Here is a 13,099-nt window from a genome sequence, read left to right on the forward strand (position 1 = left end):
TTTTGTTAAAAATAAAATAAAAATGAAATGATATCTGAAAAAAATTAAAATATATATACATATAATTATAAGATCATACTAGCACTAGGAGTATTATTATCTTTGTTCGTTCGCTTACTTTTTAGATCTCTAATATAGCTTGCTTGTTTCTTTCTTTCTTTAACTTCATTTATCTTATTATATGTTGCTATTAGTGCCTATTATTATGGTTGTCTTGACACCTTCTCTTGAGCCAAGGGTCTATCGGAAACAACCCCTTACCTCCCAAGGTGGGGTTAAGTCACAGACACTCTACCTTTTCCAGACTTCACCTTGTGGAATTATACTGGGTATGTTGTTGTTGTACTGACACTAGCTAAATCTTGAATATTGTCCAAAAGATCTAGCCTCTCTTTTTTCCTATTGTCTCTCCAAGAAGAAGAATCAGTCTTCCTTCATATTCGGCATTAGTCAAATCAGAACATTGGAAAAAGGGATCATGAAGAAACTTGGTTAACAATAAATCATCTCAAATTTATTAGACTGATACATGGCAGTGTAAGAAAATGAATAGTCTCTGCATGAAATCTATGTATCGTCAGTCATGTACAGATGATCGATCCATATATTGAACTGAACTGAACTGAAAAATGAATTGAAACTATATTATATCTATAAATGGTAGTAATAATATTAAATCAGTTCTTTTGGGCGGTCTTTTGGCACTTGTCTTTAATCCACTGAAAACCAGAGGAAGTACCTTCTTTCACCTTCTTCATGCTAGTTGAAGCCACTGCCTTTGTTTTATCTCCCACCTTCTTTGCCACTCCTACGCTGCCACCCAAGGAATTGCTTTTTTTGGTCTCTTTGGTATATGGTTCTGTATTGTAGTCCCACTGATCAGCCCATGTTGAATTCTCATATGCACTTTTCCTCTCCATATCCTTTTTGTTTAGTTTCTTCTGTGATAAAAAATGAAATATAATTCTGAGAAAAAGAGAGAGTAAGAGGAAAAGGTCCACAAGGAATCAGAAATTTCGGCAGAAAAGAGAGTAGATATAATAATATTGTAGTTAACAGCCTATGCGAAAGTGGGGATGTTCTATAAGTAGCTAAGGTCCAAGTGTTATAAATTAATTCCATTACAAGTACCAAATTCTCCCTGCCAACTATAGAAAGTACATATGAATAATTTAATTTAGCGATTTGTTAGGATGCCTCACAACATGTATCACTGTATTTCTACTTGACATCAATTATACTGATAAAATGGTTCGTCTCGCAGACCAAGAAAAAAGCTAAAATAATACTCCAAAGCATAACAATATATTTAAAATAAATGTATAATTCTTTTTCTGTATTTATCAGAGTGAAACTGTATCCATTTTAGACAGCATAAATATATCATAATTTTGCTTTATGTATTATTAAGGCATGACTAAATATGTTAGGACAGTGTGGTAAATAGACAAGGCGTGGAGCTAGTCAGCAACAAAGCACCTAGAATGTAGAGTGATGACAATATGTATTTTTGACCGTAACAAACTGATTCAAAAAGCCTACGCCTTTTTGGCCGAACGAATACATACGATCTGCAGGCACGTGCGAATCTTTCGTGTTAAATTTCCTTTACTGCTTTTTCTTATTTTTCCCGTCATTTGACATTTCCGTCCAATGACGTTGTTCTTGTTCTAAGTCGAGGAAATCTGTTGCTCCTCGTTTTTATTTTTCTTTCAATTTCGCTACTTATTTTAATCTCTAGTCAATTCTACCAACAAAGCCAGCCATCTTATTTGAATTTTCGACAAAATGATTAATTAAGTTGATCACCAAATAAAACGTTGAAATGCAGCGCTGGTATTAGTAAACCACAAAAAACTGAAGTAATAACTTTTTCTGCAAATTTTGACGTCTTTGCTTTTCCTTCTTTTTTCGTATTTGGGACTTGGTAAATGCATATATGAAATTAAAGAGAGGCTTTCATTTCATTCGTCAGAACTACAATTGCTTGACATTGGAGTAGCACAGCGATCAATAATGATGAATATTTTTCTTGCAGAAACCGAAATGGGATATATTGAGAGCAGGGGACATCTATATTACAATATCCATTAGGAAGCTTAGTGGTCGTGTGATCCCAAATCTTGCAAGTATTTCTCAAAAAGCCACTGTGATACATTAAGGGCATCTCCTGTACTTTTGACAGGGAAAACATTTCTGCTACTTTGCCAACTATTTGTAAGCTTGATCCAGTCCCTCCTCCAAGCTCTCAAGTTGAAGCCATTGCCTTCTTCTAAACTTTCTATCAGATACTTAAAATAAATTGCTGCACGAGGACCATAGTAATCTCGTAATAGCCCACTCCAATACTTATTACCTATTGAAAAGGAGGACGAAAAATGAGTAGACAAAAACCGTGTATAACAAAGTTCATTCCTCCAAAAGTTAAGACCTTAGTAGGTCAAAGCTTGGGATGTGCCATTTATGGTTCCAAATAATAAACTTCCCCAAAGACTAACATGGATATGTAAGATAAGACAGGCTTGGTTATTTTGCATACCATAGTCACGAAGCAAACTAGCTTCCACCTCAGTGTTATCGAACCACATAGTAATCTGAGTTCTTGCGTTCCATTCAAACTGCAAATTGTCCATTGAAGTTAAAAGATCGTCCTGGTTTATGCATGAAAGGTGTTTAAGTTAAAGACCTCTACCTGTCTTTCCTGATCTTCATCTTGAGCAAGCTTCTTTGCACTCTGTATCCAAGGTCCTAGAAGGAATCCATCATGGCATCCCAAAAGCATATCCATATCTTCCACAAGGCCTAGAAACTTTTGGCTAAGGCGTGCAACATTGTGCAAATTACCCAATTCATATGATTGTATAACATCTAAGAATAATTCATTTGCATACTTTGCCAAAGCTTGTCTTGTCAGGTCTATGAGGTCATACCTGAGAAGAGTGAAAGGGACAACTATCATCTAAGTAAAAAAAAGACACAAAGAAGGAAACTTAAGACTAGAATATTAGACCTGTAAGTACGACTGTCAGATAGTTGATTTCCACTATCTAGGAAAAGTTTTAGTGCATGTATAACTTCTGACGTTGAATACCAAAGATGAGGTTTATCATAGGAATCACTTGCTTCTTCCAAAACAGCTCTTGTTAAATATCCTTTTCCATATTGTTCATGGATATCATTTAGTACTATTTGTGGTGTTGAAATGGACTTTGGATCAACATCTGGAAATGCAACAATAACATCTCTATTTTTGTCCTGCACCAGAATCACAAAGGAAATGATCAAAGTAAACAAGTAACCGTGTAGCATATAGGCAACGAATGCATGATGCTAAAAACATTCTCGTATTCTGGAGATTGATGCATGTTCTTGTCTTGGCAGCGAAAAGCCAAGAGTGAAATGAGGCAATATAGCATGTGAGTGCACAAATTTGCATGCACGTTTATAATCATATTTAGCATGTTATGTACCAAAAAAGTTCCAACAAATGCACTAATTTAGTGATGGACGACAATAGTATGAAAACGACAATAAACAAACCAGTTTACTTTCCTAGATGGTAACTTTGCATTTCCGAGAGCACCAATTTTGTTAGAATTTCAATACTGAAATGAGGCAATACACTAGGAATACATTAAAAGAGCAACTATAACCATGTTGTCTTGGAAATAGTCCCCACATACAAAATGGAACAACCTGACTTGATTTATCTCCATCAAACTACCAGTTTGCAGACAATTAGAGTTAGACAAGAGTACTGTGCTTAGGAGATTCTATCGTTTTTGACATGACATTACTCTTCCTTTTCTCCATTAGCAACTTGCACCATCCTAATTGTTCTTCACACACTTGTCATGAATAATCTGTCTAAACCAATTTCCTTCCAATCGCTAAATTGTGACCATACATCCAGAGTAGCATATTTGAAATACCCCACCTAATTATATCAGTTATAAAGGAGATGATATCATATTTCAAGTGCAAACGATGCTTCCATTAGGTTCTTTACTATGACACCTAATTAGAACACCTCTCAGTGGAAGGACAAGGCAAAGATAAAGAAGTTACTTATATAAGCACCTCTCACTGGAAGAACAAGGCAGCAATAAACAGGTTACTTACATAAGCACCATCGGTGCAATTATAGATGGTGTGATACAAAATATTCCAGGCATCTTGCACGGTTTGAACAAATCTCCCATAGCGTCTTGCGGAGTATAGATCTATCCAAACCTACAAGACATTGTTTAATCAACTTATTAGGTGTTGCACATGCAACAACAATTACCATTTCAAAAACAATACTATACAGAAGGCAATTCACACAAAACATGCTGTTTGAATTGCTTTATCTTTCAGCTCTAGAATCTGCTTTATCTTTCAGCTCTAGGATTTATCTTTTACTTATTCAAACTGAATAAGTGAGAGGAGAAAGGTTATAAAGTTAAGAGCGATGGATTTTGGTGCTTCGACTTACAACACTTTCTTTTAGCTAACAAAGTTCTTTTACCATACAATTGTTAAAACTGACAATTGAAAGGAAATGCTAATAGAACATTCAGAGTGGAGGGTCTAATTTACTAAACTCCAGGGTTATATATAAAACCCTTCCCTTACCTTGACATCAACTGGGTTATGCTGAAAAGCCATTTCAGACATAAAATCGTACACCACGGGGTTCTGTTCAATGCCCTCCATTGACATCCCAACACCAACCTTTAGGCAAGTTAAAAAGTTAAAAGAGTGAGATGCATGAATTTTTTTAGTAAGAAACGGAGAAAGGAACAAAAGAAATAAGATACATGACAAAGTTTAATGGTATGAAACAAGATCCTAATAGATTAGTATTATAGATCCAAATCCAAGACCACCAACGCAACAAACAATCTGGTAAAAATATACTCAGACCACCTAAGCAACCCTGTAATCTCTAAACCTATGAGCAAGGAAGCACCACCAGAGAGTTATATTTCGAAATCCTTTCAAAATTATTTTGGCAAGATAATGATGGAATTGGACAGAAGCATTGGAAGTAACCCAGGCACATTGCTCAAAGATCCTAACAGTTTATGATATCAAGGATCCGAAAATGCTGGCAACCTCCTTATAATTATGTATTGTGTGCACGGTTATAAACAGAATGAAAACCTAATACGAGAAAAATCAAACTTGCCATGGTTGAGTTATCACTTGTACGAGCTTCAACAGGTCCTGATCCCACTGCATCAAGAACTCCATACATTTCAGTGTTCCCAGCAAAATTGTGCAGCATACACCTGCGAACATTGAAAAGAAAAATGTCAATGCAAACCAAGTTAATTTTAAAAGACAAAATTCAGGTGGCTAGAGCTAAAAAATGCTGAGCTAATGCTGGTGAAATACTCCAACCTCAGAAAGTCAGAAAATTCAGTATATCATCTCTAGAATGAGTAAGAAGGCCATGAACTGCTTTCAAGACATGTGAAAATTACTGTCCACTTATTCCAGAAACCTGTTTTCTGAGATTCTTGCACACCAGCTGAATTCCTAGGGATCTCATGGCCGAGGTTGGATGCTTTCTAATGCTCTTAGAATGAAGGTTAGCCATGCTTATTGTTGAAAGCAGTTTAGTATGACCTACCATATTCCTTATGCATGTAGAAATAAGTCTAATTAACTACTTTCCGAGCATCAGTCCAGAATGTATAGGTTAAGCAAACCAATTAAATTCTACTATATCCAAACTAACACCCTTTCAAGTCATTCCATAAGTAAATGGCATATCCAGCCGAAAAAAACCCACCTTAAGATTAATTCCAAGTGAGATGAAACAGATGAATTGAGCAAATAGCATGCTAACTATTGGAATGACTATCTAGAACTTGATGACATTGAAAACTGCATCCAATACACAACAGAAAAATAGCATTGTTACTTTCCAGATATATGGGGTGCCATAAAACTGCTTTGAAGTAGCCCATATAGGTTTTACTTCAGCATACAAATCAAGCACGATCAACCTGCCCAGAGGAACAGAATGTAGAAGTGCCTGAAAATAGAGCGTGTGAATAATTAATACTTCAAGTGACACAAAGAGCAAAACTTTGGAGGCATTATGCATTCTATAATTTATCCAAAGCTTCATACTACCATGCCTCAATATCAAACAGCTAATGACGATATGAAATATGCTTCAGTTAATCAGCATGAACATTTGATGAAGTAATCAGCATGAACATTATCATATTGAAAAAGAGGGAACTAGAGACTAAGATGGGCAACCTTCATCTGTGGAGGTCTCCAGAAAGGATCATATGTGAAAAGCCATCCCTGGAAAACAGAAGGAAAATGATTGGCTATAAAGAAGAAAGAAGAAGATAAAAAATAACAAACTGTGCTCCATGTGAGGAGTAGACTATAAGAATTTAATGATTCAAGTCAAAGTGAACCCAGGATACTAAATTAATACTCATATGAAGAAGTAAACAAGATTAACTGAATATGAGTTTGAGATACCAGTAGGCATAAAAGTTAGATATTTTCAAATCATCAGACAGTCTGCTGCAAAGAGATGCAACAAGTTAAGCCTTTTCACCTGCATTAGCCAAACCGCATCACGATCACCACTTCGCATTCCTTCAAAAATTGTGGCACCCAACGAAGAGATATAATCCGTTTCATCAACAGGCGGTGTGTTCTCATCAAAGGTATCACTGCAATATGACATTTTCCAACTGGCATAAGACAATATTGGACAAGGCAACAAAGGTAGGCTATTGCCACATGATGACTTACACAGAACAGCTCTAGTGCAAGTATGTCATCCTTTGGTTATGAACGAAAGATGCCGCAAAGTTGGAGATCATGTCTACTGAAAGAACTAAGAAGACTCTCCAAAATGGAGATGAAGAAATAGTATGCTGACATGTAGAGAGTTTAACAGGTTCTGAATATTTGAAGGTGTGAATGATCATGGAAAATGACCAATCTATGGCGACTAGTTCTCAATATTACATGACATAGTAGAAGTAAAATTTTGGCATTAAGGAGTGTGAACCAAAGTCATGGTTTTGGTACACACATAGTACAATAACCTAATTGATTCCAAACTACAAAATACAAAAAAGCAAGGAGTGAAGTTGGTGTTATGATTCCCCTTCCCAACCTGAACCCCAGAGCGAAACACAGAAAATCTTCTGTGGCCTCATTTTCTGGCACCTCACTCTCTCTGTCTCCCTGTCAGTTTCGCTTTCCATTTATTCCTTTCATTGGGTATCAGAGGAACTGGGAGGTAAAAATGGATCCTTTTAGTCAGTATATCAGAAATATATTTTCGAGTGATGCAGTAGAAAATTGCTGAAGAACATGGAATGTAGAAAATCTAATATCATAAAAAATCGCTAGTTAAAGTAATCAATCAGTGTCCAGAATTAATTTGTACAGTTACAGCTTTCTGATTACTGTATTAGCAACCTACTGATCTCTGTGCTACAACAAGATATTAGCATATGGAAATCTGTCTCGTAACTATTATTGAAGTGAGCAAAACTACCCCCAGTACAGTTTCTGACTAATATAAACTTTCTGAATGAATCTTTTACTTCTCCCTCATGAAGGAGTCCGAGGATTCAACCTAAAACCTTGAGGCGATGGCCGCTTTGGTGTCCCTTACACAGCCCATGTGGGACAACAATATAACTCGACATCACTGATAGTAAATCAATCTTTCTACTTGACAAGAATGGAATTATAACAACTTACCAGTTATATATGTGGCTACTCCTTCCATATTCTGACCATCATAGTTTGGCACAAACAAGAAAAAAATAGAACAGAAACAATTAAATCATCAAAATGAAATGGTGGTTGGTTTGATGGTGACAGACATTTCTATTACCATACCTTTTAGCTGTTGCTCAATAAATGCTTTTCCAATTTCAACAAACAAAGGATCTGTTGCATCAAGAAGATAGGTGCAACACCATCTTGGATCACTGTTCACAGTAAACCTGAAACCCAAAAATTTAACTGTAAATAAATAGCAGAAAATTGTAGGATTATGCTTAAGAAAATTGCACTTAATTTTCATCGGCAGCCCAGGTGCATGGTCAGGTCAATATTGCTTAAAGGAGAGATTGAAAGGAAATAAAGGAAAGATAATAGTAAGGATGTGTTAGCCTTTCTAAATCACCAATCTACTACTTTGTGCTAAATTAGATGTGCAATATACCAGTTCCCCAGACGATTTATCTTTGCTGATGGAAATACGCTCTTCAGTGCTGCCGGAACATTTCCAGAAAAGGCTGGAAGAACTGAAAGATCACAAAATCAACTCAACATTAGTTTACCAAGGCAACAAAACATAGGAGTCCAGCACACACTATATATGATTAATAGAAGCGGTAAAGTTTTTAGCAATACCTTAATTTGTTTTAAACATTCGGGGAAGTGTTAGGAATTAAGTAAAGAAACAGGTTACCAGATCATATATAATATAATATATGTAAAGCATAATCCACATGAAGCATAAAATTGTTTTATGAAAGCTTAACTTCTTTATACAATAAAAGAAGCCTTATAGCTGGCTTTCATTCTCATGTTTTCATTTTTGATAAAAAGTAAAAGCCATGTCACTACATCAGAGCTATGTACAACTTAGATGCTTGAATCAGGCTATCCTATCCGCACAAATTATCTTTTGAAACAAACCTTAAACCCAATCAGTAAAATTGCTTAATGAAAGAGCAAAAGCATCTGTCATGATGAATCCTGCAGTATACTGGTGAACTGGGGATAAAATGCAGCTTGAGTAATAAGGTCTTGGGCTATGAATTCTCAGTTAGGAAAAGCAGGAGGGTTTAAGAAAGATTCAAAACTATAGCTGTACCTGGAGTCATCCCTAGTTCATGCATTCTGGCAAGAATTTTCTTCTGCAGAATGAGTTGCTGATCTAGCCAACTTTGTGGCAGTGGACCACCCCATCTGTCATTATATATGAAAATTAAAGAATAGCATAGTAGCAAGAACGCACATGCCAAATTGCTGATGAGAAAAGTGACAGTTATCAAACAAAGTTAAATGCCAAAAAGATATATTATAAGCTGATTTGCAGTGCTAAATAAGTTCACGAAACAGCAGAAACTAGTTCCTGAATGAACTAAAAATGTAAACATAACACCATAAATATCCTGTGACTTATTATGGGCAATACAAATGTTCAATTTTCGATGAGATAAAATTTTATGATAAAATCTTCAAGTATTTACAATGCATGATGCAGAAAGAACTCATTTGTCAAAAATAGTATAGATAGGTCAATTACTAGAAGCTCACCGATGTAGGTTTCCCATACGTGACCATGCAAGAAATGCTGGACCTCCAAAGAAATCATCCAGATGTGACTTGCTAATGTTGAAGTGCTGCACAAATACAAACCATTTGTCAAAAATATAAATGCGCAAAATGAACCAAATAAACGACACACTAAGACCTATGTTTTTTCTGATAATTGACACTTAAGACCAATGTTACATCAAGAAAGAAGCTTAATGTTATACTCAAGTTCAGAAGTTTCAGCATGCACGACGATGAATATATCCAGAAGAGTTAAAGTTGAAGGAGTATCTTGAAAGTCAAAATGGAGCATTTATTAGTTTTAAGAGTCCACATCCAGAGACATGGTAAAAGTGCAGACTATAATTAGTTTTCATATAATTAATAGTAGCATCTTGCCTGATATAAGACTGTCAAGAATTGGATTTGCCCTTCATCAGTACTAACTTCGGCTTTACTATGAATAAATTGGCTTCGCTGGAACCCATGTTATAACTAGCATTTGCTGCTGCATACCCAATTTCAAAATGGGATAACATGATCGATAGCGTGTGAGTTCTAGTATCATAAGCGTTTCCTCATAGGAACGTCCATGAATTTGATCAATTACCCTTCGTGTTTTTTCAGTAGACATAGATATATGTCCAAAGATAAATATTTAATTACATACTAATAGCTAATTTCATGGCTGATTCAAAAAGTCAGATAATTCACCAAGTCAACCTAAGCAACATTTCAATTTCTCTGTATCAAACATTTTGAGTTGAACCATTCACTAGGCATCTGCACCTTTAGATTTCTAACAAAATTGTTAACTATAACTGACTCTCCTCTTTCCTTTTTGTTTGTTTGATCTACAACCATAAATCGATACTCCTAAATTAGTAATAACAATTCTCCAAGTCCTTTTGGAATGTGCTAAATAGTCTCCAATGGGTTTAGAAAAAACACCTTCTTAAGAAATTGTAACAGGAAACATATTACTATTAACTAATGTTTTTTCCCAGTTTGAAATAATGTAGTGAAATGAAAGACTGTCAATCCTATTCAACATAAATCAGTAAGAAGTAGGAACCTTCAACTGAGACATAGAGTCAAAGGAAAATACCTTGAAGACTTTTTGCCATATAGCTTCTTGCCCAGTAAAAGCCAATGGCAAATTGATCCCCTGGAGAGCCATCCAATCAATCTCTTTTTCCCACCTTTCCCAATCCCACCAGGCAAATGTATCTAGAACAAACAATCAACAAAAAATAAGAAAACCTCTTGGTCTGCGAGAGGACTCAAGAAGTGTCTAAAAAATAAAAGAAAAGTTGGTTTACAGCTCGATGTGACAGCATTTTGGTAATAGCTCCAGGGAACAGGTCTCGTTACCACTACTCCTGCATCTTGAACAGGAGGGAGCGAGCCAGGGTTAGGTACAGAAGCTAATTGTGCTCCACCTGTTTTGCTCCATGATATATGTGCTTCACACCAATATTTCAAGTACCAATGAAGACCTGACAATATCTCTACTGCTGTAGTTCCACTTATTCTGTGTAATATCCAGATAGATTTAATAATAGAGATCCACAATTTCCTATTGTTAGCAGTAAATATGTAAAAAGGAGATTAATACTTGTTAAGTCTAACCAAACTGGAGAAAAAGTATTTCTTTTTGTGTTGTTATGGTATTATTATAGATGTTCTGCTGAAGACATAACAGAAATACAATGGCTGAGCAGCAATAATAATATATGTTCAGCACAAAATGAGCTCATAGAGCACTCTACACACCATACTCACGCATAACACATCCATGTTAAGACAAGAGTTAATTCAATTATCATCACTTTTATGACATAGAATAATAAACAGGCGAAGACATAAACAGAAGACAAATATACTGATCCTCAATATACAATTGTGAATGAAGAGCTAAAAGGAAACGATATCATATATTGTATTTTCCTACTGTTGGAACAATGATTTCGCAAGGTAAAACATTTTTCAAGTATTCCGCAGAATAAATGGAAAATATTTCCTCCATACCAAATGCATAATAGATTCTTACGCATCTAACTGTTTGTCAGAAGTCAATGAAGAGCTTTGACAAGTTATCTTGACCAGGAATACAGAATGCTGGGACATATTATCATACTACTAGTTACTGTATATCGTATTTTTATACAGCCAAATAGATTACGAGAAGTCGAGAACTAGTTCATTGTTCTCCAGACACTGAAAATAACTGGCACGTGAATTCTTATGTAAGGGGAAGGTAAAAGAAGCACTAAACCATCGGTATTTAAAGGATAACGACATGATATTATCGTAAACCACTGTAATTGGCAACATAAATAAAATAGTATGTAACTTACAGAATTTCAGGAGAATTGTCTCGAGCCGAACCAGGGTGGTTGCTTATGTTGAAGCAAAATTCCCCACCGCAATGTTCCTACAGGAATAAATTTTCTTAGTCACCAACTAAAGCAAATTGAATATATGTGACCTTAAACTAAATATATATAAAATGTCTTTCAAACGTGACAGGTGTAATGTTGAAATTAAAGAATTGCGGAGGAAACATTCTTTTATAGTAAATGAATTAAAAAGGAAAGTAAGATAAATAAATTGAAATGACGGGAGTAAGAGTTTATAAAAGCACCTTGGGAATGATGTGGAAGTCAAAGCTGGAAAAATGAGAGGGAATTAAACGATTTAGAACACCATAGGCGGCAGTTAATTGGACTGAAGAAGGTGCCCTTTCCCTATCCTGAATTTCAACAAGTGGCGAAATGTAATTGACTCCGAGGGTCGAAGAATTAGCCACATAAAAGAAGAAAGCGCAGAAGAACACGAAAATTAAAGAGGGGATCATGGAAATATCCATTGCGAGTTGCTGAATTGAAGTGATGGATGAATAAGAGGTTTATAATAGTGGAAATGAGAGACATGTTGATTTGTAGTGACAAGGAAGTGTATCAATGGAGTGGAAGTTGAAGACAAATTTTGCAGGCCAAACCAGTATACAATGATAGATTCCTTTTTATTTATTTATCAAATCCATAGGGCGTGATGAAAGATACTAGTAATTCCCGTTTTTAAACAAGCGCCAAAGGTCAAGTACGAAAGTGATCACCAGTATGGGCTTTGGTTTATTTGGTTTTTAATGTATAAATATAATAAAAATAATTCATAATGTATTTTTAAATGATCAATTTAGTCCTTTGCCTGCAAAATTGTAGTAGAACTTTTTGCTATTTTCAGGAAGTTTTATTCTGTAGCCGTCTGATTGAATAAACTTTTTTTTTTTTGCGCGGATTGTCCTTCATTTGGGTTGGTCTTTAATTTTTGTCCTTTCAATTGGTGGTCTTTAAGTTTTGCCCTTCGCCTAATACCCCAAGGTTGTGGGTTCGAATCCCAATTTAGTAAAAAAAAAAATCGTAAGGCAGAATTTTTCAAATTTGGCCCTTTGCATGAACACACGTGCACTTCGCCCGAAGGATAAATTTAAAGACCATCATTTTTGAGGATAAAATTAAAGATCACCCTAAAGTAAGGACACTCACTAAATTACCTTCAATAAACAATGTAGTAGTAAATAAATTTGAGAAATCTACATTGTGTGGCAAACACTAGTAGGTAATTATATTTAGTAGCTATGTTTTACTTTAATTACATCTTATAGCTAAATTTGGTATATCAATTACACACATATATATTCTCCTCTTATTTCATTGTATCGTGTTTTCCCTCAACCCCCCCCCCCTCTCTCTCTCTCTCCTCCCTCAACTCTCTCTCCTCT

At 35.4% G+C, this 13,099-nt stretch overlaps 1 protein-coding gene across 1 annotated transcript; it reads right to left on the reverse strand.

Moving 5' to 3' along the window:
- Positions 1-1,940: 1,940 nt before the first annotated feature.
- LOC132055850 (alpha-N-acetylglucosaminidase-like) lies at positions 1,941-12,343 on the reverse strand. Its single transcript, XM_059447850.1, has 19 exons — positions 11,960-12,343; positions 11,673-11,749; positions 10,635-10,846; positions 10,421-10,542; positions 9,313-9,398; positions 8,867-8,961; positions 8,210-8,291; positions 7,882-7,988; positions 7,741-7,771; positions 6,575-6,692; positions 6,262-6,309; positions 5,918-6,028; positions 5,174-5,275; positions 4,618-4,716; positions 4,123-4,233; positions 3,011-3,255; positions 2,693-2,930; positions 2,540-2,618; positions 1,941-2,356 (listed from the first exon to the last, which is right to left on the reverse strand). The coding sequence occupies exons 1-19, from the start codon at positions 12,182-12,184 to the stop codon at positions 2,100-2,102; spliced, it is 2,445 nt and encodes an 814-aa protein (XP_059303833.1). The 5' UTR covers positions 12,185-12,343; the 3' UTR covers positions 1,941-2,099.
- Positions 12,344-13,099: the final 756 nt, after the last annotated feature.

This window comes from Lycium ferocissimum, chromosome 5 (assembly GCF_029784015.1).
Source record: "Lycium ferocissimum isolate CSIRO_LF1 chromosome 5, AGI_CSIRO_Lferr_CH_V1, whole genome shotgun sequence".
In the NCBI taxonomy this organism is placed as follows: Eukaryota; Viridiplantae; Streptophyta; class Magnoliopsida; order Solanales; family Solanaceae; genus Lycium; species Lycium ferocissimum.